This window comes from Hemicordylus capensis, chromosome 2, assembly GCF_027244095.1.
Source record: "Hemicordylus capensis ecotype Gifberg chromosome 2, rHemCap1.1.pri, whole genome shotgun sequence".
Taxonomy (NCBI): domain Eukaryota; kingdom Metazoa; phylum Chordata; class Lepidosauria; order Squamata; family Cordylidae; genus Hemicordylus; species Hemicordylus capensis.
In genome coordinates, this window is record NC_069658.1 from 188509226 (window position 1) to 188521422 (window position 12197).

Below are 12197 nucleotides of genomic sequence, written 5' to 3' on the forward strand. Positions count from 1 at the left end.
GGCGGGCAGGCGAAAATGGCGGGGAAGGAGGGAGCCCATTGGGGAGAGAAAGCCCCACCGGTGATGGGGGGAGGAGAGGGACCTCCAGAATGACGGGGAATGGATTGGTGCAGAAGGGAGGGGGAGAAGTGGCAGGAAACGGACACTTTACCTTTATGGTCACTGGGCTAGGGGTAACCAGGTGCAGGGTTCATTGGGGGAGATGCACATTATAGGGCGAGCTGTGTATTGCTTCCCCCCACCCCCTCGGCAACTGAGAACTCCCACAGCCTTGAGTGGTGTGTGAAGTTGCATCCCAATAAATTACCCTGTGAGAAGACTCACCAAATAGGTTTTTGCTAATGTTGGGGTGCATTCGTTTTTTGCCACAAATGAAGTGGCAGTGGGACGTTTTTTGCCATCGGTTGTTGAAACTTTCACCCAGAAGCAAGTCAAAGGCCTGTTAAGCCTGGTTGATTGCACTTTAAGCCAGTGTTCAATTACTTTCCCCCAAACCAAAGCAGAACTAGCTTGCCTTAAGTCAAGAATGCAATAAGAAATAAAGCTCTCTGTTAATTTGACTCTCTCAGTGTGCAAACAATACAGCGGTGTGCAAAGTCCTATCTTCCTCAGGACTAGCTCAGCACTGTGAAAACATATACTCTGTACCAACCACCATGCGCGGGACAAACCAAGAAATGGCATACGGATGAAACAGTCAAAGGAAAAAGCACATGAGCATATAGAAAGTGTTGTTTTAAAAGATGCTAATCAAGCAGTTGTCCAATTGCAGATAGCCAGTTTGAGTTCACTTTCTGCTACTAGTGATGTGATTTTCCAGGTGATTATGTCAGGCTTTCCTCTGGAATCATGAGGGGCTATAAACTTGCTGAAAATGAAACCGGAGAATTTCAAGATGCAACATTTCCATCCCAGACAGCAAGTTCTATTCAGGGTCGGCCCATCCTCTGTGTAAACTAGGCAGTTGCCTGGGGCACCAAGTAGGGAGGGGTGCCAATGGCCTGAGTTATGTGCCACCTGGTGAGCCAAAGGCAGGGCCGTCCCACTTCCCAGCGAAAAGTGGGGCTGGCCTGTAGGGTGCGCTGTTGCATTCCCATCTCCTTCATCTGCATGGGTGGGTGAGTGAGTGCACCTCCAGGCATCTGAGCGAGTGACCAAGCAGGCATTCCCCATCCCTGTCACCCACCCAGCTCCCCCCCCCCCCCGTGCTCTCCTCACTGCATCCACCCACCACTTCTGGGCAGCTGGCCTGCCATGGCACATTATAATCACATTGCTGCATTGGAGGTGCCAAAGCCAGCCTTTGCCTGGGGCACCAGCAATCCTTAGGCTGGCTCTGCTTCCATGTTCGTATGATAAATCTGCGGTTGCACCAGCTATGTAAAATTATGTTATTAAGTTGTGATAACATTCTGCCTTATGTTATATGTAACCTAGAATTCTTTTTTTAAAAAAGATTTTATATCCCACTTCTTTGATTGATTCAAAGCAACTTACTTCAAGAATTAAAAACAAATTGTAATATAATATAAAACTATCACTAAGTAAAACAAATCACATGCCAGATGTGCCAGTAGGACACAAAACTATTACGAAGTGACACAGGAGCCATAAAAAAAAGCCTGGCAAGAGTCAGGGCCTTACCAGTCTCCACAAAATAGAGAAAGGAGAAGCCCAGTGAGTCTCAAGGAGGAGGGAGTTCCAGAGGGCAGGGGCCACCACTTGGAAGGCTCTCTCTCAAATGGCCACCAGGTGGCTGCTGGAGGTTGCGCAATCAGGAAGGCCTCTTTAAAACATCAGATAGGTTGGGCAGTGTGGCGAAATCTCCTGTTTGTTTCATACAATTGTATGTTGGTAAATTCTTACATTTAATAATGTTCTCTGGGTGAACTGGAGCAGATACACGTAAACGTGTGATGGGTGTGTTTACTTGGCTGGCTGGTTTGAGTTGTGTCTCCTGTATATATATAGACCCTAGCTCCATTATGAATGTAAGGGTTTAGGTGATATCCTGAGCAGACCAACAGAAGAGCCCCTCAGGGCAAAGTCCTGGCCTGTGAGTTTCAAGACTGAGAACTTGGCTGGCTCTGGCTGAAGGTTCTGAGATGGTATGAAAATGGTGCCTCAGGAGTGAGCCTGAGGAAGCTCAGAGGGGCGTCTGAGAATTGCTGAGGGAGAAAGTGGGGAGAGGGTGAGGGCAGACACCTTGGGGCTGATCTCTGGGGAAGGCTGAGGGAGAGCACGTGGTGTGGCTCCATTCAGGGAAGGCTTCGGGGAGCTGGGTGTCAGGCTCAGGTCCCTGGTCTAGTCTTCTTCAGCAACTGAAAACTGCCATGGAATCTCCAGGGCTCAACGGTCAACCACCAACTCAGAACCAACCGCTGGCTGGAAGAAGGAAGAACAAGGCCGCTCCGTCCCGGGGCTTGAGTTACAGTGGCTGCAGGGAACAAAGGGGATCTGGCGGGTGGTTTCCACAGGGAATAGGACTAAGACCTGCCATTTAACCAGTCCCTTCAACCTCTTCTGCATATTATTTATTTCCCCCTGTCCCCTCCATTCTTTTACCCCTGATTGGAAAAATGTGAAGTTACTGAATAAAAGTTACTTTTTTGAAATATAACCAAAGCTTTATATCTCACCATGTCCAGGCCTTATTACCTACTACCGGAGGGCATTTTATATTAAGAATAATAAGAGATTGGTGGCAGCAGAGAGATATCAAGTGGACAGAGATGTCAGGAGGTTTTATGACACAGAAACCCTTTACAGGCAGATTAATACTTTCATGTTTGATATTTCTTTGTTTCTCCCTTCAGGCACCTGAATGAGGCGCAACCAGAACTCCTCCGACTCCCTCACAAATGGCTTCTTTTCATCATCTCCAGACCCCGACCCTTCAGGTGGGGGCAGGAGTGGGGCTGGGCTGCCATTTGCAAATAGCCTGACAGCCGTGCTTGGTGCCTCTCGCAGGAAAAAGCCAAGAGGGAGAGCCATGGCTGAGAATCGGAGCACCATCAAAGTGGATCTTCCCAATCAACAACGAACAGTGGTGAGTTTGCACATTTGAGCACTGGTCCCTCTAGCGCAGTATTGTCTAAACCAGGGATTCTCAACGTTGGGTCCCCAGATGTTATTGGACTTCAACTCCCATAATTCCCAACCAAAGGCCACTGGGGCAGGGGATTATGAGAGCTGAAGTCCAATAACATCTGGAGACCCAACGTTGAGAACCCCTGGTCTACACTAAAGGGTAGAGGCTTGCCAAGGTTTCAAGTAAGAGTCTTCCCAGCCCAACTTGGAGAGGCCAGGGATTGAACCTAGGACATGCTCTATCACTGAGCTATAGCGCCACCTCAGCGAGTGAGTCATCTAGACAACCTTGCACAGACAAGAGGCCATTCGTGTTGGCCACAGAATACACTCCATTCTATATGTCTTAAGGGCTTGGTCTTCGGCAGGTGCAACATGACCCAACTCTGGGTCACCACTTGACCTACAGTGGCTCAAACTTTTCAGCATTGCAACTCTTTTCCTCTTTCTTTACATGCTTTAATGGAAGGGAAAAGATGGAAGAGAAGAGAGAGAAAATAGAAAGAAAGGGAGAGGAGGAGAGAAACTACGAGGAAGAGTAAAAGAGGAGGAGGAGGACATCTGTGGTACTACTGCTACCAATATTTTAAAATGTGGTAAAGATAATTAAAAGTGTGACCCCATGTTGCAGGTTGGGGGTTAAAGGTGGGTCATTTTCTGAAATAGTTGAGAACTACCACCTTGAAAAATCTATATTGAGACGTGGAAAATATCTTAAATAAAATTAAGGGTCTTTAATAGACCCTTGAGTTGGGTCACTCTGATTGCCATTTTACAGGTGAGGGAACTAAGTATGGGCTACTCAGTGAGTTCACGAGAGCCAGAAGGGTCCCTTATGTAACTATAGGATCATAGCGTTGGAGACCACCACATTGGGATTTGAACCAAAGCTCAGGAAATCTTTGTTTTAATTGAAATCCAAGAGAAGATGAAGATGGTGTTGAAATCTAACCTCAACACTGGATCAAATGAGCATGCTTTAGATTTGTTAGGCATTCTGTGGTTTGGCTTTTTTTGTCAGGTGTCCAGTATGAGAATGCCATAAGCTGTCCATAATCAAATGCTGTATTGTCACAGTTCCAGAACGAGTTCTTAAATGCTCAGTACTATTCCTGTTGCATGCCAACTATCAAAAATACTAAATAAATACCAAAATCAAATGTCCAAGTTTGGGATAAAATATTGTTGGACACCAAATGTCTGGTAAGATGTGATATAATGATTCCGGGTGGGGTTGGTTTCTGAGACATAAATTAACCTACTACCTTCCATCTAGTCTCTGGCCAGACAGTAACAAGAACCCAGGTTCAAGTCCTGGCATTTCATTCCCAGATCCATTTCTGCCTCTTCTTCAGCCTGGACAGACTTATGGAGGGGACGGGTGGAGGAAAGCCAAGGTCAAGGCCATAAAGCTACAGAGCTGAGCACATGGCAGAAAGCGTGGAATGGAAGCATGGTTTGAGGTGGTGACTCTCTCTGGACTTGGTCAGCTCCTGCCCCTGCCCATGCATCTGCCTGCTTCCTCTTAGGTGACTGTCCGGCCTGGTACGACTGTCTACAGCTCCCTGGACAAGGCCCTGAAGGTGCGTGGGCTGAACCAGGACTGCTGCGTTGTCTACAGGAAAATGGGTGGCGGGTGAGTGACTCCAGTGAGGGGGGAAAGGCCAGTGGGGGCTGAGGATTACCCACAGAGCTTGGGGGTGAGGGTGAGGGCAGTCGGCGGGAAAAGCAAATGAGAAGAGGCCCTGTGCATCCTCACCCGCACCCTTAAACATCCCTCCCCTAATTCTGCATCGCATCATCTTGATTTCTGCTTGTACTGGGGCTTCCTTTCCATGTACATGAGGGACTATTTAGCCATAACAGCTAAACTGAACTCCTCTGTTTAGAGGCAATATACCTCTGCATGCTAACTTTTGGGAGGTTACTACAAGGAGGACCCTTATCTTCATGGCCTGCTGGTATGCTTTCCTGGGACATCTGCCTGGTCATTGTTGGAAGTAGGATGCTGGATCTGGTGAACGCTTAGTCTGCTCCAGGAAAGCTATTTTTATGTATGTTGATTAGCATGGTTGACACGCCTCCATGGTCGTTCCCATGCTGGCCCAGAAATGTAAAGGATTCTGCCTACGTGGTTTTACTTCCTGGTAAGTTTACAAACCAGTGGTGTCCAACCCTTTGGGAGGTCTATCATGAGTATGGCTTGTAAGCATGCCAGGATGCCAAACCATATAAGCAGTAATTTTTACATATTTGTTTATTTAAAAAAATATTTACCCTGCTTTTAAAAAAAAAAAATCAAGCCAGCTTTTACCAATGCATTTTGCATATGGACTTTTAGACCATACAGATCTTTGTGCATACCCAGGTGGGTGTGGAAGCAACCGCAGAGGAAGCAATACCTGTGCTGTTAAAGGTTTTGGAGGTGTAAGGAGTCTAGAATCCCTGAACTCACCCAAGCCTCTTTGTGCACTTCCTGCCATTCTTATTAGCTTCTCTTTTCCTTAGTCCCTTGTTTCCTCTGATCTGTCCTCTCCCTTCACATACACTTTCCCTTGGTTTTCAGTCTTTTTGTATTGTGGACTATAGCTTCAGCCACCTTGCCTCTGGGCTCTTTGTTTTTCTACCTTGTCATTTTTCTACTTTGTGCAACCTCTTCCTAGTCCTCAGCCTGCCCCGCAAAGCTACACCTGTCTCTATGCCCTGTGTGGAGTGTTAATCCCAGTCAAACCGACAAACTTTCTCTTCACAGACAAGGGCTTGGGCTACAAACATTCTGACAGCTTTGTTCCCTGAGCAGCTGGAATGTTTGTAAACATTCCATCCCAGCTCCGCAGTCAGTATCAGAGGCTTCACTGCCACAAGGACTGAGACATGATGTCGCCATCAACTTTGCTCCCTCATCACCTGGCCTACCACCAATCTTGTTGGCAGTTTCAGTCTATTGATGTTTTCAGAGGGATTCCTTCAGGTGGTCCCCAAGTTCTGTACCCTGAGTGCTGGAGCTGGAGATCTATTTGAAACACATCCGTGTGCAAACAAATTTAGAGTTGTTGCATTTTTCCTTTCCCTCCAATGTCCATTGCTTTGCCATTGACTATCTGCGCAGAAGCTGAATTGAGGCTGGAATGGGAGAAACCCATTGGACTTGGACTTGGACTTGGACTTGGATGGTGGACTTGGGGCTCATAGCTGGTCAACATAACCATACATTCTAAAACAGTTCTCTGTGCAGGAGAAAAATCATCACGGATTGGGACACGGACCTGGTCAACTTGGAGGGGGCCGAGCTCTCTGTGGAAGTTCTGGAAGACGTACCACTGACTATGCACAATTTTGTGAGTCCTGGGGAGGCCTGACCATAACATATGTTAGACCCACGTCACCGAGCCCCCAAGAGATTCTAGAAAACAGGGCTGCACAACTTCAGCCGTCCAACTGTTGTTGGACTATAAATCCCATCATCCCCAACCACCATGACCAATCTCCAGGGATGATGGGAGTTGTAGGCCAACATCTGCAGGATGGCCAGTGTTGTACAGCCCTGCTGTAGAAGCATGCTAACCCCACTCCCCCCACACTAGACACCCTACAGTAATACATTGGCCCAATGGGAAACGTTTTGACTGAGGACTGCTGCACATGTGCAGCAAAATCACATGGTAGAGTCTAACAAGACTAGACCAAGTGTATTAAAGCCTTGTTACCCTGAAGCAACATTCTATATTAATGTGACCTTGGATCCTAGGATTGGCTGACAGGCTTTGGCCTAGTCTCGCACAGCCTGTCAACAGGCCTTTGGGTACCTCAAAAGGCCCTACCCCTCGCGCCTCAGGTGCTTATTCCTCCCCTGACCTTGATCTCATCTCTTTGGGCAGGTCCGGAAGACCTACTTCAATTTGGCCTTTTGTGACTTCTGCCTTAAGTTTTTGTTTCATGGCTTCCGCTGCCAGACATGTGGCTACAAGTTCCATGAGCACTGCAGCAGCAAAGTGCCTACGGTCTGTGTGGACCTGGCTACTACACATAAGCCGTGAGTATCCTCCAGCTGCCCCATCTTCCCTCACCTTCCAATAAAAGGTCAGAGCCCCAGAAAACCTCTCAGCCCCGACTTATTTTGTACCAAGTATGACTTCTCTTCCTTGTAGCGTTTACAGCTGTGACCCATACCTGGATCCTTCATGGTGGCAAGATATTGCTCCTACCACCCCAGTCCGGCCTAGTCACGAACCCATGACCCCTCAAGCCATCAGGTAAGAGACTTGCTCACGTCCAGTTGGGTTGGGGCTGGTGATCTAAAAATCACCGCTCGGGACAGCATAGAGCAGAAGGGGTCATGACTGGGCATTGTGCTAGCTCCACCATTCTCAAAGTGTAAGGCAGCTCACCCAGGGGCGTTACAACCGTTGCCAAGGGAACTGCAGGGCCATCTCAGAAGCCTCCCATGTGTGTTGCGTTCAAACCAGGAGGAAGTTCCAAATCTGCCATCTCAGTAAAAAAAGAAGAAAAGCTATAGGCACTGTGGCCAAGGTACTGTGACCCTCATACACATCACATCCTTGGTAATTCAAGGGGAAAGTAGCTGTTTTCAAAGAACAGATTTCCCATCCTCGTGTGTGTGTGTAAGGGGCAATGCATGCCACGGATTAAGAGAGCAACTGTGATTAAGGCAGCTGTTAAGCAGGACACATGCTCAATACACTAGATCACATTTCTTATCCTTTTTAAAAGAATGAGCTTGTAGCCCTTATGTTTTCAAGACAGAAATGTGCACTGCATTTTGAGAGAGAAGTAACTGTAACTGTGGTTTGTAGTCCTGCAGTCAGACCAGACTACCCTCAAGGTGCCTGAAGTGCTGGGAGGTTGGGGTGATCTGAGTAGCTTGAATACAAAGTAATCCCTACCTTCCCCCACTTTCCCCACCCCAGCTCACAAAAGCAGGCCTCCCTCAGCCCAGAAGCCTTCGCCTTCCCCAGCCTTCACGGAGATGGACAGCGTCTGCAGCGGCACCGATCGACTTCTACCCCCAATGTTCACATGATCACCACCAGCCCTGTGGACAGCAGCATTCTTGAGGTGAGAGTGAGGCCTCCTCTCTGGGATTTCCATCTCCAAGAGGATATGAGGGGGGTGGAGCCTGGAATCTTTGCCCACTAGAGGGTGCCTAGAAATATTCACGTGTTCCCTTGGAGCTTGTGCAAAATCTAGGCACTCTTCTCGCTGAACCAATCCAGTCTTGGGGTGACCTTAATGCAGAGTCACCCAACTGGGCTGAACAGCTTTCGCACAGACACCTGTCCTCAGGGTACCTGCTACCATTTTATCACATTTATCTCCTGGTTTCATAAAGATAACCAACTACTGAAAAGACACAAGAGTATCTGGAATCAGCCTGAAGGCCATGTGCTTATCTCACAGAGGGGCTTCCAGCTTCCCCCTCGGCCTCTTTTGGGAGGTGCTCTCTAGGGCCTGGTTCTCACTGAGATGATGAACCTGTGCCTCGGTTGTACCCCTTCATAACGCAGGTACATGCATTATGAAGTGGAGTTCACCTTTATTGATGTAAAGAGTGATATTCCACCTGTCCTGTTTAAAACAGCAATAATAGTAATCCATGTCTGGGTTTTGCTACCAGACTTTTCTGACTAAGAGCTTTTATTTGATTGATTGATTGATTTGATTTGATTTGATTTATATACCGCCATTTATTTATTTATTTATTTATTTATTTATTTATTTATTTATTTATTTATTTATTATTTGATTGCTTTATATACCGCCCTTCCAAAAATGGCTCAGGGCTTTTGTAATTGACTACTTCTATGTGCACACACACACACACACACACACACACACACCCCTAGATGTTCAAATCCAATTAGAGGGAAATGATTTGACCAATCCTTATCCCTGGCTTACTAGTTTACTGTGTGTGAGGATTTAGTTTTGGGGTTTCTTTGTAATGGAGGATCATTTAATCATGTGAATGCTGCATCTGTAGTCTGGTTGTAAACCTTTGTCGGAGCTTTAGTATGTCGGTGAGACTGAGGGCCAAATCGCACCCCCCCAAAGTGATAGTAAGATGCAGGCTAAGCTAGCTCACCTTATGCAGCACACCCTGCTTCTGTGTAGCCACTGCCTAAGCTCTGACACTTGCCTTTTCTTTTCCAGATCATGAGCAGGGGCCAGAATGCAGAAGGTAAGTGGCCCAGACAAATGGAGACTGATTAAGTGTGTATTAGCAATGTGGGGAATTGTATGACTCAGTACTTTAGGGACAGAAAAGTGTTTCAGAGTGTCTCCCCCCCCCCCCCAGTAATAAGCACTCAACAAAAAATGTTGGAAGAATATACCCTATGCAACAGATAACGACTAGCACCCAAATTGATTTTATTTATTTATCATTTTTTAATACCGCCTGATACGTACATCTCTAGGCGGTGTACCAATTTTAATATTAAAAATCACAGACTAAAATAGATCAAACACAATAAAAGCAATATAAAACAAATTATTAAAATTATTTCTCATTAAAAGCTTGCAAGTTAATGTTGCCATTGCTGTTCTTCCATCACAACTGCTCCAACCTCCATCACAACTCCACCTCCTGCACTGCACGGATCCTGCTAGTCCATTTGGACTAGGGAGTAAGCAGCAGGGGCTTGGCACAGTTCCCACTGTGGCTACAGATCTCAGCCTTTTTGATCCAGCATGCTTTTGATCCAACTGCCTGAGCCAGCTGCCTCTGGGAAGTTCACAAGCTTGGCATGAAGGTGGTGGCTTTTCCCTTTTGTTTGTCCCCAGCATTTGACATTCAGTGGTATACTGTCCCTGTCTGTTCCATTTAGCAATCATGCCAAATAGCCATGGATGGAGCCATCCTCCAAGAAGTTGTCTAATCCTTTTTTTTAAAAAAAACCCACAAACATTTAAGGCCAGACAGCCGCAAAAAGACACCTGCACTCTGTTGACCTGCATACCTCTACCCCCTGATCTCTCTCTGGGATACAGTTGAAAAAATGCATGAGAACATATCTTCATGTAAATCTTTCCCCACCTCCTGCAGGCAGCAGCCTTGGGAGATGATGACACAGTGGCCTTGCATTGCACAGTCTTTCAGCCATGCATTTGCAGAAGAGGGCAACCAAAATTACCCGGAGGTTAGGGGCCTTCCTTATGAGGAAGGTCTACAGTGTTTGGGGCTTTCTAGTTCAGGAAAAAGTGCAACTTACAGGGAGCATGACTAGTGTTCCCTCTAAGGCATGCACGCACTTTTTTTGATGTCTGCTCAGTTAATTTTAGATCCCGCTCAGGTTGAATCAGGAAGGCCCCACTCTGAATGCAGGTGTGCACACACTGCCTTGATACTGCCGCCCAGAACAAAACTCATTCTGCACACATATGAAAAAAAATTAGAGGGACCACTGAACATGATTGTGGCTTATAAAATTAGGCATGGTATAGAGAGAGTGGAGAGAGAGGTTCTCTCTCTCTCTCTCTCTCTCTCTCTCTCTCTCACACACACACACACACACACACACACACACACACACACCCAGAGGTCATCCCATGAAATTGATTGAAATTGGCAGGAGATTTAAGATGGCCCAAAGGAAGCACTTCTTCACACAATGCATAATTAATCTGTGAGATTCACTGCCACAAGATGCGGTGTTGGCCATTTGTTTTGATGGCTTAAAACGTGGATGAGGCAAACTCATCGAGGACAGGTCTGTCAACTGCTGCGAGCCATAATGGATATAGGCTCCCTCCAGGATCAGAGGAAGTGTGCCTCTGAATACCAGTTTCTGAGAAGCAGCAGCAGCAGAAGAGGATTATTTGCCTTTATTGCCTGCTTGTGGCCTTCCCAAGAGCATCTGGTGGGCCGCTGTGGGAAACAGTATGCTGGGCCAGATAGCCCTGCCTGATCCAGCAGGGCTGTTCCTATGTTCAGGGAGATATGGGTCAGCACTCACACATCTCCCCATAACATGTAGTTGGGCTTCAGTGAATGGTCATATCCACATGTTGTGGCAGTAAATACCATCAATTACACCAGTGATTTTCAAGGAGCTTTTCCTTTTGTTGGCCCTGAATCTACTCTCCATGAATTTCATTGGGTGCGCCTAAATTCTCTAAATATGGAAATGGAGAGGGCTTTTCTCTCCACCCATTAGCTCATTGTCTTGTAATGTCTGTCAAAACTCTCTGCTTGAAGGATGGAAGTGACACATTAGGAGGAAATAGGAGCTGAATGTATGTGAGGGAACCAAGTTGGGTGGAATCATTTCCCCTCTTGTCACAGCCCTGGGCAGGTCTGAGCTGCTTCCACGCACACCGCCGGCTCCCACAGTTCCCAGCGTAGCTGCCGTGTCGCCTGGCAGACGCTCACCACACCCCAAGTCCCCGGGCGAGTCCCCAAGGGAGCGCAAGGCCCCTGTTGAAGACAAGAAGAAACTGGTGAGAGCCTTGAGGGGAAAGAGGGCAATTTGGAGGAGCTGCTGGGCTGGGACCACTTCAAAATGGCAGCCACAGGAAGAGGAGCTCAGGGAATGGACTGGAACCAGGAGGGAAGTGTGGTCCAGGGGCAGCCAGAGGTGCAGGGCGACACGGTTTGGAGAGAGAACAGGATGGCTGGGCTCTGGATGGCAGCGAATTTGTGGCAAGGGAAAGGGACTGAAAGACTAGTGTGGCTTTCTGGGGACAGTTCACGTGGAGGCAAAAGCCTCTTTCCTAATTCTGCCTTTGTGCCTGGCTCTTCCTCTTCTCTGACTCCATTGCGGCTTCCTGAAGAAAACTTTGGGCTACCGGGACTCAAGCTATTACTGGGAGGTCTCCCCCAATGAGGTCACCTTCCTGAAGCGCATTGGTGCCGGATCCTTTGGCACGGTCTTCAAGGGCCATTGGCACGGGGACGTGGCAATCAAGATCCTCAAGGTCATCGACCCCACCAGCGAGCAGGTGCAGGCTTTCAAGAATGAGATGCAAGTGCTCAGGTAGGTCAGGGCCTCTGGCGTCCAAGAGTGGGGGGTTGGTGGCCATTTTGAGGGAGGTGTGTGAGGAGAAAGGGCCTGGAGCACTGGCCATTATGCCATGGACATCTCCCT

General features: G+C 47.6%; 1 protein-coding gene across 10 annotated transcripts in view; it reads left to right on the forward strand.

Moving 5' to 3' along the window:
- Positions 1-12197, forward strand: part of ARAF (A-Raf proto-oncogene, serine/threonine kinase) — a 30533-nt gene that overhangs the window by 10598 nt on the left and 7738 nt on the right. For 2 of the 10 annotated variants that reach the window (XM_053294596.1, XM_053294600.1), the window contains 9 exons: positions 2817-3049; positions 4620-4726; positions 6326-6428; positions 6969-7123; positions 7239-7343; positions 8019-8166; positions 9262-9289; positions 11396-11550; positions 11884-12086. In XM_053294596.1, coding sequence (XP_053150571.1) covers positions 2825-3049; positions 4620-4726; positions 6326-6428; positions 6969-7123; positions 7239-7343; positions 8019-8166; positions 9262-9289; positions 11396-11550; positions 11884-12086 — 1229 coding nt within the window. In that variant the 5' untranslated portion in view covers positions 2817-2824. Of the gene's footprint in view, positions 1-1747; positions 1847-2090; positions 2109-2131; positions 2192-2276; positions 2526-2816; positions 3050-3559; positions 3657-4619; positions 4727-6325; positions 6429-6968; positions 7124-7238; positions 7344-8018; positions 8167-9261; positions 9290-11395; positions 11551-11883; positions 12087-12197 lie in introns of those variants that run through there. The other 8 variants (XM_053294598.1, XM_053294602.1, XM_053294601.1 and 5 more) reach the window with 8 other exon arrangements.